Source organism: Pseudoliparis swirei, chromosome 9, assembly GCF_029220125.1.
Source record: "Pseudoliparis swirei isolate HS2019 ecotype Mariana Trench chromosome 9, NWPU_hadal_v1, whole genome shotgun sequence".
Taxonomy (NCBI): Eukaryota; Metazoa; Chordata; class Actinopteri; order Perciformes; family Liparidae; genus Pseudoliparis; species Pseudoliparis swirei.
This window is the reverse complement of record NC_079396.1, coordinates 15,638,126-15,653,368: the sequence shown is the minus strand read 5'-3', so window position 1 is coordinate 15,653,368 and position 15,243 is coordinate 15,638,126. Positions and strand designations below refer to the sequence as shown.

The following is a 15,243-nucleotide window of genomic DNA, read 5'->3' as shown; positions in this document are numbered from 1 at the left end:
TGGCTGCTGTGTTCTTTTATTCTGTCCCCAGTCTCCCTTTTTTCTCCCGTTGTTCTTCATTTATCAGAGGGATGATTGGCCAATCTCTTGTCCAGTCATAATTCCCTCGTTATGAGTTGAACCCTGATCACAACATTAGAGAAATCTCTCTTCCAATCAGCTTTTTGCATTTTTGGCACCAGTTGACAGATGACAATCTTCTGCAACTTGCTAGCACAGAAACCTCCCTCTACTAATGCATTTGATTTTATTCTGGGTTTTCTGTTCTGTTCTTTAAGGTCTATCTTGTCTGGCTGCATGCATTTTCACCTTTTGGCTGTTTGACTTGGTGTATTCTTATAGCAGTAGGCCTCTGACCCCTGAGGACTTATAATGTAGGGCTGGGTGATAATGCAATATTATAATATATAATTTACACAAGTAAATGTTGTCACAGGTCGTACCACGGGTAGCGAGGGGCAAGAGCTCATGTGCAGAGGAACAGGAGAGGACTCGGTGTGGATAACAAAATACTCTTTTTAATGAGGCAAAAGTTCAACAAAAAAAGCAAAAAGTCCAAAAGGGGGCAGGCAGAGAATTGGGCGTCAGGGCAGGGAAGCAGGGTCGAAACAGGCAGGATCGGGAATACACACTAGCAACAGGAACGACAGGATTACAGACAAAAGACAACAATCCAGCACGAGAGCAGGGAAAGACTGGCACAATATATAGGGGCGGAAACAGGTGTACGACATGAGACAGTAACGAGACGAGAGTGGCTGAGGGCAGGTGCAGGGAATGAAACAATCAAGGAGACAGAGGAGACAGAGAGGAGACACAGAACAGGGCCTTACAAATGTATCATACCACAATTATATATTAAGATATTATAGTTTTTCAATTACAAAGGAAAAAGTTCATTTTACATAAATGTGTCACAACACGAGAAATATTTCAGCTTTTCTTTTTTCTCTTTTCGCAAAGTAAAACAATTTACATTGTAATATCTTTCACTGTGATTTTGAATAACGACTTTGCGATCACGCTATCAATTTAGTGCATATTGCCCACTTCTATATTAAACAGCATGTTTAAGTGTTTTAAAAGTCCTGTTCATAGAGAACAAAGTGTGGGGAATATTATCCCTTTCAGGGATACACAACAGCAACACACACTTGGTGTGTATTTGGTTTGTGGGCCTGCATGTGTTTGCTCGGGGGGAAAAAACTCACTTTGAAAGTTTTTGTTCAGTGTGACTTAATGTTGACGAAAATGTTTTCATAACAAATCTGTGCTTGTTTGTGATTATCAGATTGAGCAGCAGAAGCAGGAGCTGAACAGGAAAGAGTCCGAGATGCAGGCTCTTCAGACCAAACTAGAAACACTGACCAATCAGAACTCCGACTGCAAGCAACACATCGAGGTGCTAAAGGAGTCGCTGAGCGCCAAGGAACAACGGGCCAACACACTGCAGACAGAGGTCAGTACTCCTACGCTCACACAGAAAAGTAGCTGTTGGTCCAACTTCTGGCACATCTACTGTGATGAGGATCAATGTGCACAGACTTACATGCACAGATACTTCGATGACAGAGGTCATTACAACCTCTGCAGGTGTACACAATCCTGGATTTTTTCATGGTTTCTTTCTTTTTCTGTTTCTCTGATCATTATGGTGGGTGGATACAATTTCTATGTGGTTGGCTCCTGTCGTCCACCAGTGAGCTGATACATGTGGGAGTGTCTGTTGGTCAAAAGGCTGGATGGAGAATGTTGGCAGCTTTTTCCTCTTCATCTTTGAAGTTTCTAAACTCTGTGGCTCTAATGATTTTATCACTGCTGTTGAAGCTGATGGAGGCGGGTTGGACATAGGGTGATGGAGGTGTGTGTGTGTGGGGTGGGTAGCATTTAGCATTTTTCTCCATCATTCTAGACTTGGAACTGATAATTTAAAACTTTAGATGTCTTTGTGTTAGGCAGTTGAGAACGGCCCACTCATCATTACAGGAAGCAATTTGGTCTAAAATTAGGCCTAATTTTCCTTACATGTGCAAGGAATTTGGCCCCTTGCAGCTAGCATCATACTAGAAGGAATAGTTGTTTGTAGTGGGTGGTTTCTTGTGTGTGTACAGGTTTTTGTTTGAGTGCCGACTGAAATGTCATGTAAAGAAATGTTTGTGTGTCATAGGTATACATTAATGGCTCGACCAGGAGGGATTTCTTTCTTTGCACAATTCTTGCACATGATGAGTTTACATATGTACATGAATTAACTGGTCACTTATCTGGATTGTTGCAAAAACAGTAACATGATACCTTTCTTGTCTTGACTTAAATGATCTTGCTACTATTTTTTTTACTAGTATTTGTGTTTTTAGGAGTGTAGGCTATAAGGATTTTTTTCTCAATTGGTTGGAAATCAAAGCAGGTTACGGCTGTTTAGAGGTCACAAATGTCTCAGAAACACACAGGAAAGCCTCGGGCTGAAGCATGTCGTTTTACTTCTGCTGCTGTGCAATATTAGAAGTGTTACATAAACAAACGAGGGAATGGGAGACAGGGGCTCTCCAACCCACGGTTCACTCCTCAAATTCTACATCTCTTCGGTCACAAGTGAGACGAATGCTGTTTGTTTTAGCAGACCATTGTCGTAACCCGTTCCAGAACTTTACTCCACACATTGATAAACACATGCTCTACCTAGTAATATGAACACACTCTTTTTTTAAATTGAGTTATAACCCCCTTAATATGGAAGCCAATTTTCGCAACTGTGAGAGCACAATTAGGATCCAGTCATAATAATGAGATGCCTAGTCATAATTATAAAATGTTAAGTCATTAATAATCAGTTGCCTATTCATAATTATAAAATGTTAAGTCATAATAGTGAGGTGCCTAGTCATAATTATGAGATGCTTAGTCATAATTATGAGATAGTACAATCTCATAATTATGACTTACAGGATCCTAATTATTTTCTCACAGTGCGAAGATGGCCTTCCATATATTTTATGTTTTTGTTGCCAGGAAGTAAAATATTAATTGCTTTTTCCCCCACATCATTTGTGCAGTCTTAAATCTTACCAGAACCATGAACTTCAAAGCGTGTGACTTTGAATACAGCGTGTTAGTATTTTTGCGGTATCCGACATTACTTGCTATCCTCATGGCTCCTTTTTGTAGTATGCATAATGAGTGCAATGTGTTTTTGTTCATGTCCACAGTCATTACAAGTGAACTACACAAAGTGTGCAATGCTTTATTTATGATGTGCCTTGTTTTTCCCACAACTACAAAGCTCCTTGCCAACTTTGCTCTCACATATCTTATGAGATTTCCAGCGCATTTTGTGCCTAATATCACACCCAGAAATGTACTTTTTTTTAATAACCTTTCTATATAAATATGGTAACATCCTTTATAGAGTCATTTATTTATAACACATGTATATTGCACCGTTAGAGTGTACTTGTTCTTGTTGGTTAGGACTATAATTGCAGTTGCTTAAGCCAGTAAATGTTTTGGCCAAAGATGAAATGAAAATGATGCCCTTGAGTAGGCAGGTATATACTGTATAATATATATATATATATATATATATATATATATATATATTGACTGTAATGATCAGTGGTTACTGTGGTATATCACTGTGCTGTGTAGCTAGCCTGTCTTCCTCTCACAGTTTATAGGCTACTGCAGCGGGCTGTAAACAGAAACTATCTTAATCACCACACACACACGCACACACACACACACACACACACACACACGCACACAACCACCAACCCACGCAAAGACATACACACAAAAATATGTACGATGTCATGTCTCAAGTCTTTTTTCCCTGCTATTGAAGTGAACATCTAGGGTTTCCTGGACTAAGTGGGCAAACCAGAGGATGAGTAAAGATATTGAGTGCGCTTGAGGCCGGCCGTGGCCCTGCACTCTTCTTCTGCCCGACTGTCCCTCGATTAGAAAACACAGCCATTCTCTTAGGATCTCCTCCCGTTCCTTCCATCTACTTATTACTTCATCTCCCTTCAGCAGTTTTTTTCAGCTTTCCTACATCTCATTTAAAATTCCAAAAGAGCAGATTTCCTTCCAGTTTCACTCATGACTACTGGGGCATGATACCCCTCCCCATATACATCGGTGTGTTTGTGTGTGTGCCAGGCAGGTCTTATTGTGAATGACAGTGATTGGTACAGTAGTTCACTTCCCCAGAGACAGACTGGTGTCTTCTGTCTCCTTGACCTGAGGAGCAGCTTCATCTCACAGACTTGTCTCTAGAAAGCAATTCACATCAGGATGGGACGAAGAAGGTACCAGTCAGCGAACAGAGCAGGCACTGTGAGCGAAGGAATGAGAAAATGGAAGTGCATTTATTTGTCAGTCAAACTTAAGGACAGCTTCTAAATGAGCAATTGAATACGGCTCCAGATAACTGGAAAATGTAGAAAATAGTGTGCGTGTGTAAGCATTGTGAGTTGGCTGCCCACATCTCTGGAAACTTAACCCTTTAATACAGTACGTGTATGTGTCACTCTGGCCCCGATCACAACAATGCAGGACCGTAATTGTACTCCAGCAGATCAGGTATCAGAGACCTTCCTTCATATTTAACTAGCCAGTGACAAAGCAACAGGCCATAACCTCAGTGGTAAGGGGGCTTGCAGGTCCTTCGACTATGTTTAGTTTTATTTCTGGAAGAACACAAACATTGTACTGTAAGAGGCCAAATCAGATTGTATGTGTCGGCCTATTTATTCAGTGACACTTGCATCCCATCCAGTTGGATTTCTTAACATGGAATAGACTCTAATCTGTTTTGAGATGCATGATGGTCCCTATAAGAGTAAAATAGACGATAAAGCAGAGTATGCTTTAGGTTGTGGTTACCTTGTTACTGACACGTCGTTACCATCGTGTTGTCCAGTCTGGAGCTTGTCTATTCATTGTCGAACCTTTTCACAGTGTGTTTTTAGTTCGTTAAAGTTAATTGGAACATTTTGGTTCCCTAAAAATGTTAGCTTGTACTTAGCTCCGCTTTCTTATGATGACAAATGACAAAATGCCGCTTTTCACAAACCAATGGGCGACGTCATTTGGACCTCATACATATAGTTATGGTTATGACAGGACAATGATTTAACCCATGAGTTTTTCAAAATCTGAGACAGTGGGCATCTCCTCAAACAAAGCTTGAAAAACGCCTAAAAACATACAAAAGACTTGCCCTACGCCTACAGCATTCATTGGTTAATTACTGGAGTGGAAACACTGCACATTCCCTCAGATCTACTGTATCTTTTTAACCAAATCACATTTAGGCTTTTCTGACAATTTTTTGGGAATAACAATAACATTTGTTTTCACTTCCATTCCTGAACCTTCTCTGAAATGGTTTGAGACAATTTGCAACCCTATGATTCAACCCTTTCTGAATGGTCAAAATATTTAGAATAATCTAATGAGAAAAACCCAATTTATGTGACGAGGTGTTTCGGGGGTGTGCTGTAGGTAAGTTGCCCACAATGTTAGTTCTCGAGTCATCGCATAACAGTAACTGAAGGATGGACTAACACACTGTATGCATGACTGTATTATTTTATTGATGGCATGTAGTGGGTGTTTTCTTCTGTGTGGTCACGGCATGCTTACTCATTACACATGATTAATGCGGAACACGGTTACTGGGAAGAACTAGTTAAGGATTTTGAGTGTTTGCTTGCACATTATTTTAAAGCTACTATGTTCTCATATATATGGCAGTATACTAATAATGACACAATAAGGATATTGGCTGTTGAGCTGTGGAGCACCTTCAGTGAGTGCGTCCCCATTTTTTCCTCCACTTTGTGATAACAAATAGTTTGACGGTTGTTTGAGCTTCTTTCCTGCTGTCTGTGTTGAACCCTGCTACTCACTTTCAGTTAGAAAACTAGATCCTGTTTGTTGTGGCTCTCTAGCTTCATGGTATTACAGACGTTCGTGTGAAAAGACAAACAGACTGTCTTATCACAAATCCCTTAGTATTCCCTTTGTGTCATTGCTGTCTTTGTCGTAACTCTAAATCACTGAGAGGCATAATCTGGGCTATTATATAAATTTGAAAAGCAACACATCGTGTTATATTTTATGTCTTTGGCAGATATTAGTTAGGATTTACATTTCCTGAAGGTCATTATGCTTTGATTTATGTGTTCATCACTCAAGGCTAACATTTTGTTGGTGGCCACTGAGCAACACGGGGATTCCAGCCCTAAAGTCAAAGTCTGAATCAGTCACATAAATAACACAGGAACATACAGTTTGATATTTTGTTCCTCACTGAATGCCAACAGAGGTGTTAGTAGCAGCACGGCTTTATGGTACATTTTGCGATGTGGCAACATATCTTTTTACAGAGAGTCTGTGGTATTTCAGTTTACCTTTCTCAGACGTGACCCCACATGTCTGGTGTTCTCTCTTATCACCGGTGTCAGCAGTGGGTGCTGCCAGAAGAACTCCACTGAGTTTCAGATTTTGAGGTTGAGGTGTAATGACTTCAAGAAGATATGAAGGACTCAAGAATGACCCATCAACCATAACGATAGTGTTGAAGAGTGAAAACAAGAGGAAAATAGAATAATAATGATCTGGAGCGGGAGAGGGAAATAACCAAGGATAGATGGAGCGACAGGAGTAAGTTAGAAGTGAGAGAATAGAGTTGCTTGATGGATGGAGAAGGCTGTGGGCTTTTGTCAGTGAGTGATGCGATGGTACGGTGGGCTGTGGTCCCTGCTGGACTGTTTTTGTTGATCTTTCCTTGTTCTCTTTGCTGATTAATGGTTCATGAAGGAAGTGAGGCGGAGGAAAGATGTGGTCTCAACCTGGTTACAGTCTGCCCTGTGCTCTCCTCCTGCTGTGTTCTCAGTCTTTCTTTCTGCCTCATTCACTTTAGCTCCCTCTGTCCATATTCTCTCTTCCTTCATACTATCTGCCTCCATTTGTCTTCACTCTCCTCATTTGCCCGCCTACTTCTTGAACCCTTCTTGTCCTCCATCTGTTGGTACCACCGCAAGAAGGAGTGTATGTACAAATTAAACTTGGGTGAGAACTTAATGAACGTAGGAAGACAGTGGGATGGTTGGCACAAGAAAATGGAAAACGGTTCCTTTTTTGGCTGACCACTAATTATTAACTTCACATTTAAACCCTGTGCCTCTCATCGTGAGTCCTGTGCAGAGCAGTTATAGTGTACGACCTCATCTGAACTTGACTGACCATGGTCACTAGTCTCAGGCCCAAAAGCATGCTTCTTGCTTCCTGGGGTGTTGCGGTTTGGGATGCAGTGTGAGTATTAAAGCGTCGGGGCCCCCAGTAAAAACATGGTGCCGTCCAAAATACAGCCCCCGCAAGTTCTTCATTGGCCATGTGTAAAAGCCATAAAAAGAAGTTATAGGGGTCAGAATGGAGATGAGATATTTAATGGTTTACACAGGGAACGAGGTAAACTTGAGTAAACAGAAGGATCTGACAAACACAAGTGTGTGCACACTGCTATTTATGCATTTGCACTTGGTAACTTGCTCATTTGTGTTGTTTAAATGATGCCTAAAGTAAAAGGACATCCAAGGTAAATGTAATTTGTGTATTGGTTTTTCCCCACATGAAGGTCTTTGGGAAGTTCTTTTGCTCTCCCTCTCTATTGTTTTCATCTTTTCTATTTTTGCACATTTTGAAACTAAACAAAACAAAAAACATAAACACAGAGAGAAATGATGTCTGTGTTGGTCTGCTGTCAGTCAGCGGGTGGTTAACCAGTAAGCAGTGAGGTGCTCATAGTGACAGCCAGAGACAATACTCTTCTTTCTTTTATTCTGACCTCCTCTCTCCTCAGGGTTACCCTGCTTAGCTCAGACCACTTAACCTCTAATTTCATAGAAGCGCACGCATGCACACACACACACATACACACACACACACACACACACACACACACACACACACACACACACACACACACACACACACACACACACACACACACACACACACACACACACACATAAAGACGCAGTGCCACAAGGATACACAAAAGGTTTCACTCCCACTTAGGTTCAAACTTTGTTGATCAAAGTTCTTAATAGAATGATTTAATCCAAAGAAGCAACACACAGTATGTACCTAAGAGCCTACTCTCTTTTCTTTTTGGGGATGATTATGTGTTTTTCTTTGTCTCTAATCCAGCACATTTTATTTGAAACGAATCAATGACTGTTGGGTTAAAGTTCTGCTTTTGAGATTTAAACGTATTTGGATGTGATAACATCAAGATCATATTAATAGCTCTTTTTACCCCTTGGTCGGGTTTTCACGGTATGATTACCATCTTATTATTATTTCTGTTAAAGTGTTTCCCACATGATTTTGTGAGACTATGGTGGATAGAACTATGAAGGGCTTTGTGCTCTTCTGAACAATGTTGTGCTTTTGTTGAAGCAGTGGTCAATGTAACTTTGACATGTCATGGCCTTCATCAGCAGATGATAACATTTGCTTGGTTGCCATGGAGAAAGTTCACTTATTATGTGACCAAAACACCTTAGGGTTACACTATATGGCCTGTATTTTAATTTATTAAAATTAATAAGTGTTTTTGTTTTTTTACAAACTCAGCTTGTTAGACCAACAGAATGACAATATACTGTTCTACGAGTTGATCAAGCAGAACTTGAGCTGATTTCAGGCACCTATTGTACATTTCAGACCCACAATTGTTCTGCACATGTTTGCCAGAGTGACTGTTCAGTGTGGTTTGACAGGAAATGGATTCCCTGGAAACAGGATGTAGCAACTGGCGTGCGGCACTGGAAATGATCAGGAAAAATAATCAAAGAAGGAGCAAGTGTTAATGAGGGGGAACGCCTGCAGCGTCTCTTCCTCTATACGGGCATGTGTGTGTTGTGTCCATCTCTGCTGGAGGAGGTAATGATGATGATGGATGTAGGGAGAAAGAGGGAATGAGGCAGATGTGCGCCTACATTTTCTGTGTCATATATCCAACCTCTGGTATACTACTAAAGGCATGACATGATTGTCTTTCATGCTTTGGTGGAAAACACTCATTCATTCTGTTGACAAAGATCCTTTTGTTCGTGGATCCTGGGAGTGCTGTGTGTGTGTTCGTGTCTGTGCTTTCCCATGTTCCCTCTGTAGCCTGTGGGCAGACAGCTGTGTTGCCATGGTTTGATCTGCAGATGTCGGAGTATACAATGAAACTGCCCCAAACTCCACCTCACAGCCCCTGCTGTGAGGCATTTACATCCGCTTATTATCCCCAGCCGACCCTGAGGTGATCAGACTATTATACGATTCTTGATCAGAGCTCTGACTGTTGCCTTAACCCTGGCTTTGATGACACACCTCAAATGACATCCAGCCTAAGACCCAGGACGACGGACTTGCTTAATTTCCGCACAGATCAGCCCGGTGTCGTCATGTCTGGCGCGGCTGGCTCAGGTGGAGAGAATCGTGCGTGTGTGTGTGTGTGAGTAAGAGAGCTCAGAGTCATTGCATGGTCTTGGAGAAGCTCAGACCTTGTTCAGTGCCTCACTCTTCCGTTTGACATTGCAACATCTCCTTGAACCGACGCACACACACACACACACACACACACACACACACACACACACACACACACACACACACACACACACACACACACACACATATATGCCAACATGCATTAATGTACTGTATTAATGTAATATAAAAATAAGTCCCACATTGGTCTTCATGCTGTTTAACCTCACAACCAACAGTGACCTTTTGACATCTATTAAAAGTTTATATTGCCTCATCAGGAAACTATGGATAATTGAACACTCGTTCTTCTCACATCAGTGCCAACATAAAAGCTGCTTATTCACCATCTGTTAATACTGTAACACATGTATTTCATAAACTGGATTGACCATTTTTGTATTCAACTTTTACCAGTCTTTGACAGATATTAGTCACTGAAAGAAAAACTTACAGCAATTGGCTGTTTGAACCCAACAGTCCACATTCATTCTCTTATTTATTCATCATATTAGGGTGTGTTGGATTCTCTTTGATGCATATATTTCAATACAATTAGATATTTGAATGATTATAGCTAATATGGGAGACTCTCTGGTGGTCTAGCATCATCTTGGAATGAGAAAGCCCTCCTTATTTTAGTGATACAATCCAGACTTGGCCACATTAATGGCTAGACAAACATGAATTAATCAAACATTATTTCATAAATTTAGATTTGAATTTCACAGCATGGGCCTTTAAATAAATTATGTCTAATGGCTGCCTGGTGCTGTATTTATACAGGCTGGCTGGACATCATACAGCCAGTGAACGGAACACAGCTGTGTCTAGTGCACCTTAGCAGCCCGAGCAGACCTGAGTTCAGACATCTATACACTCAAACCCGCACTTTGGATTTAACAACTTTTATGGTGGTGTTGTCAGCTGAGGTGACACTTATTCTTTGAACAGAAAGGCAAAGAATGGGTGCCTGTGTGTTCATGTTTCCATGTTTGAAGGTCAGAGATATTTAAAGAGCCAGAGTGAGAGATAAGCAATCATATTAAAAGTGGACTTCTGGTTAAACTATGACTACTCGCACACAAGTGGGTGAGTGAGTGCAACTGTCAGTGTTTGAGTAGGCACTTTTCGGTGCATCCCCAGGCCTTTGCTGTGGTCGTTTTTAGTTCTGCCATTTTGACTGTGGTCTACTTATATAGTCCCTGTGTTGTCTATTGTGGCCCCGAGCCGATGTTCGGCCTGATACCTTTGCAGATTTGACTGCCAGAAAAACTTTTATGATGAAATGTGAGGCAGGGAAAGGGGAGTTGAGGACAAACAGAGACGCTGTTTTCTTTAAGCCTCTGTTTTACTTTGCTAACCAGTGTCCAGAATCCACATGTGGATGTCATTGCAGGCATGAGAGAGGAAATCAAGGAGAATGAGGTCGCTTATGCATGTGTGTGCATGGCTGCATGTATACTTGCTGGTACATGCATGCGTGCAAGTATAAAACTGTTGAATATATGCACGTGTACTTGCACATTCCACACATTACAAATAATTATTAGTTCTGCAATCACAGAATCTTGAAAACATATCACAGCCATTTTTTAAATGAAATGGTGCTGAGTGAGGGGCTGGAAAGCTTAAATGGGGGTTTTGGTCGACGATAGGGTGATATAAATGTGTTTTTAATCCATCTATTTGGAGAAATGCTTTAATTCAATCTGCTTTTTTATTTTTATCTGGGTAGCATTTTGCCCCTTTACTTTATTCACCTCTCACTTTCTTACTCTTTCTCTCATAAACTAAACCAAAAAAAGCGTTGATGACAAAACAGGATGTGGTCCCCAGTGTATAATTGCAAAAGCATAATCAGTACCCCAGTTGTCCTTGAGAGAGTAGAAGTTCTGCTTTGCCTGTTATCATTCTCACATGGAAACAAACAGAAATGCACAAAGCTACAAAGTCATAGCTGGGAAATGTGGGCCTGTCCCAAAGACAACCTGGCTTTGAGGACTTGAGGGACTTCTCCCACCAACACATCATCTTTGTCTCACGACAGGGCCTACACCTTTAAACGGCAATGGGAAAACTCCTGGAGAGTAAAGAGCATGGCTGGCAGGATGGCGTGGTGAAAGAGAGGTAGAAGTGACGGGTTGAAAGTGAGAGGTTTTGCTGCAAGGCGACATTGAGAAGAACAGTACTAGAGGTAAAGGAAAATTGAAGAGGAAATTGAAGGAGAAGTGAGAGGTTAATCACCTTGACTTGTTAGCTGTCTATCATCTCAGCATGTGTGCCGGCTGATAAAGCCATACAGTATTTCCTGTTACAGACCTGCTGATGGAGTCATGCCGGTTGAAGAGCAGTGGTCTTAATGTGCTCTGGAGAATTCCCATCTGCTCTCTCCACCGTCTTTCACTCAATTTAATATGCATTACCTGTACGAGTGTAACAAATACAATATTGCCAAAGGTTCAAGTAATAATGAGATAAACTAGAAAAGGTACAATTCATAAAATATCGAACATAACAACAAAAAAAAGAACAATTGCTCTATGTGTGTGCGTGTGTGTTTGTGAAAGGCTTTGATGGTATGTGGTGATTGTGGGTGTTCGGTGTGTGTTTTATGTATCCCTCCCCGTGCTCTCACCCTAACTCCTCTCCATCCTTTCATCCTCATCTGTCCACCTCGCCCTCTTTGTTTTTCGTGTAGTGTGCCTGGCAGCGGTGAGTGCTTTAAGAGGGTATTAGCAGGGTGTCTGTACAGTACTATCACAGCTTAGTGGGCCAGTGCAGGTGAGACAGCAGGGATTTCCTGTTAGGCCTCTCTGCTACATTCTTGCTAAATTGCTCCTTGCCAGGTGGGGTTGGAGGGGAGGGGGTTCTCTGTCTTTCCCTTGTTCTGTCTCATACACACAGTGGCAAACACGAATGCACATGCACGCATGTGGCAACACATTGTGGCAGTACAGGATGATGTGCGCGTACTAACATACTGTACGCACAAAGGATTAGTGGTGCCGCTAGTGTGTATGTGTGTGTGTGTGTGTCCTGTGGTTGTGCGTGTGCCAGTGTGGAGTGGGGAGGACAGAGCAGGTCTCAGTATTAGTCTCTGGTTTTCTGCCAGAGGAGCAATATGAGATAAATACTTCACCATCTTACACCTGGGGGTCCCGGCCTGCTTTCTAATGCTAATGCTTGAGAGGAGGCCTCTGTGTGTCTGTGGCCTGCAAGGTGTACTCTCATTTTACACAAACTCATACGGCTAGGTCGGAACTAACGTAGGCCCAACACCATAGCTCGCGATTGTATTCTCAGTATGTGTTATCTTCATTTCTTTAATTTTTACTGCCACGTTATTGTTTTTTTGTACTGTGGTTTGTTGTGTGTTGAGGAAAGTTAAAGTAGTTGTAAACATACTACATTTGATTCAACTTTTTTTTTTTTAAAGTAAAAGTAAAACGTTTATATAATTGCCTCATTGTATTAATATCATAATCGTTCTCATAAAACGCTTTAAAAGACAAGGAAAACCACCATTTTCTCAAAATGTTTAACTTCATTTGTAGTTAAGTATATAAGTACCGGGGCTCTGTGGAGAAATTCGTATTATTTTTTATACTGTTAGTCATACTTTATTAACAGTATAATAGTGCGTTATATTTTATATGCTCATTGTAGTCATTAGGTTTTTAAACTGAATATGTAAAGTAACTATCACTGTCAAATAAGTAACCTCCTCTGAAGTGTAGTGGATAAATAAGATGTAGCATAAAGTTAAATACTTGAGTTGTAGTTGTACTTTGTTACAGTACTTCAGGAAATGAGTGTGCTACTTTCCACCATTGCTCCTTCCTCCTTGAGTGACTTGTGAAATAGTTGAAAGATGAGCTGGAGAGTACAACAAAGCCTGTGCTGTTAGGATCTGGAGTTTGTGTAGTTTAGAAGTCCTTGTGTCGTCTGTCTCCCTGTGATTGTCTGCCCTGTTCCTGATTGTTTCCTTCTGTGTGATTGCTGGTCCCGCCCTCATTGTGTCCACCTGTGTCTCGTTCCCCGTTGTCCAATCCTCTCACCTTGCCTGTGTATGTAAACCCTGTTCGTCTCATTCCCCAGTGTGGCTTCGTACTGTTTGGTCCGCGTGTTTGTCGTCCTGTTCTGGTCTGTAATTTGTGAAAATAAATATAGTTGTGCAGTAATGTCGGCATTTGGGTCCTCTCTCATCGACACCCGCCCCGACTACCCATGACAGAACGCACGAGTAATGGACCCAGCCTTCAGTTTCCGCTACACAGTTCCTGCCTGGCCAGCTAACGCTCATCTTCTGCTTGAGGAGATGTGGGAGTCCCTCCGGGCCCTGGAGTCAAGGTCGGCGGTTCCTGTCCCCGATGTTCCAGTCCCGAGGTTCCAGTCCCGGTGTTCGTCGCCGGTTCTGGTCTGGCCAGCCTCCATGATCTGCATCTCCACAACATGGGGAGTCCTTGGCCCTGTGGGTCCAGTCCCTCGTGTTCGCCACCGGCTCTCGGCCTTGGGGCCCTGTGAGGTCCAGTCCCGGTTTTCGTCACCGGCTCCAGTCCCCGATGTGCCTGTTCCAGTCCCCGGTGTTCCGTCACAGGCTCCAGTCCACGATGTTCCAGTCCCCGGTGTTCCGTCGCCGGTTCTGGTCTGGCCAGCCTCCCATGATCTGCATCTCCACAACATGGAGTCCTCCGGCCCTTGGCCCTGTGCGGTCCAGTCCCGGTGTTCCGTCGCGGTTCTAGTCCACGATGTTCCGGTTCCAGTCCACAGGCTCCAGACCCCGAGGTTCCAGTCCACGATGTTCTGGTTCCAGTCTGTTCCGTCGCGGTTCTAGTCCACGATGTTCCGGTTCCAGTCCCCGGTGTTCCGTCACCGGTTCCAGTCCACGATGTTCCGGTTCCAGTCCCCGGAGTTCCGTCACGGTTCCAGTCCACGATGTTCCTGTCGGTGTTCGCGCCCAGCCCACGATGTTCTGGTTCTAGTCCCCGGTGTTCCATCACCGGCTCCGGTCCCCGGTGTTCCGCTGCTGGCTCCAGCCCCCGATGTTCCAGTCCCCGGTATTCCCTCTCCCGCCCGGCCCCGGTTCTCCCCATCCCGCCTCCGTCCCGGTCAGTCACAGTTCCCCATGTCTCGTTGCCCGGTCCTGGTCCCACAGAGCCCCCATCCCAAGACCCCGGTACCCCTGTGACTTCCTCTCCTGAGCCCGGTCCCCTAGCTCCCCACTCATGTCCTCCGGCCCGCCTTGGCCTGGTGATCGTCCTGCGGCCCGCCCCCCGGACTGCTTCTGCAGCCTTGGACCCTCCTCCGGCTCCCCTCCACCCACCCGTGTGGAATGCTTGGGATGTCTGGAATTCGTCCCTTGAGGGGGGGGTACTGTTAGGATCTGGAGTTTGTGTAGTTTAGAAGTCCTTGTGTCGTCTGTCTCCCTGTGATTGTCTGCCCTGTTCCTGATTGTTTCCTTCTGTGTGATTGCTGGTCCCGCCCTCATTGTGTCCACCTGTGTCTCGTTGTCCAATCCTCTCACCTTGCCTGTGTATGTAAACCCTGTTCGTCTCATTCCCCAGTGTGGCTTCGTACTGTTTGGTCCGCGTGTTTGTCGTCCTGTTCTGGTCTGTAATTTGTGAAAATAAATATAGTTGTGCAGTAATGTCGGCATTTGGGTCCTCTCTCGCTGCGACAACCCGGACT

The 15,243-nt window shown here is 43.2% G+C and overlaps 1 protein-coding gene across 1 annotated transcript in view; it reads left to right on the top strand.

Annotated features, from left to right (window-relative positions):
* LOC130200033 (ERC protein 2-like) overlaps positions 1-15,243 on the top strand; it is a 139,190-nt gene that overhangs the window by 15,697 nt on the left and 108,250 nt on the right. Inside the window, exon 7 of the mRNA XM_056423979.1 lies at positions 1,292-1,459. Coding sequence (XP_056279954.1) covers positions 1,292-1,459 — 168 coding nt within the window. The remainder of the gene's footprint in view (positions 1-1,291; positions 1,460-15,243) is intronic.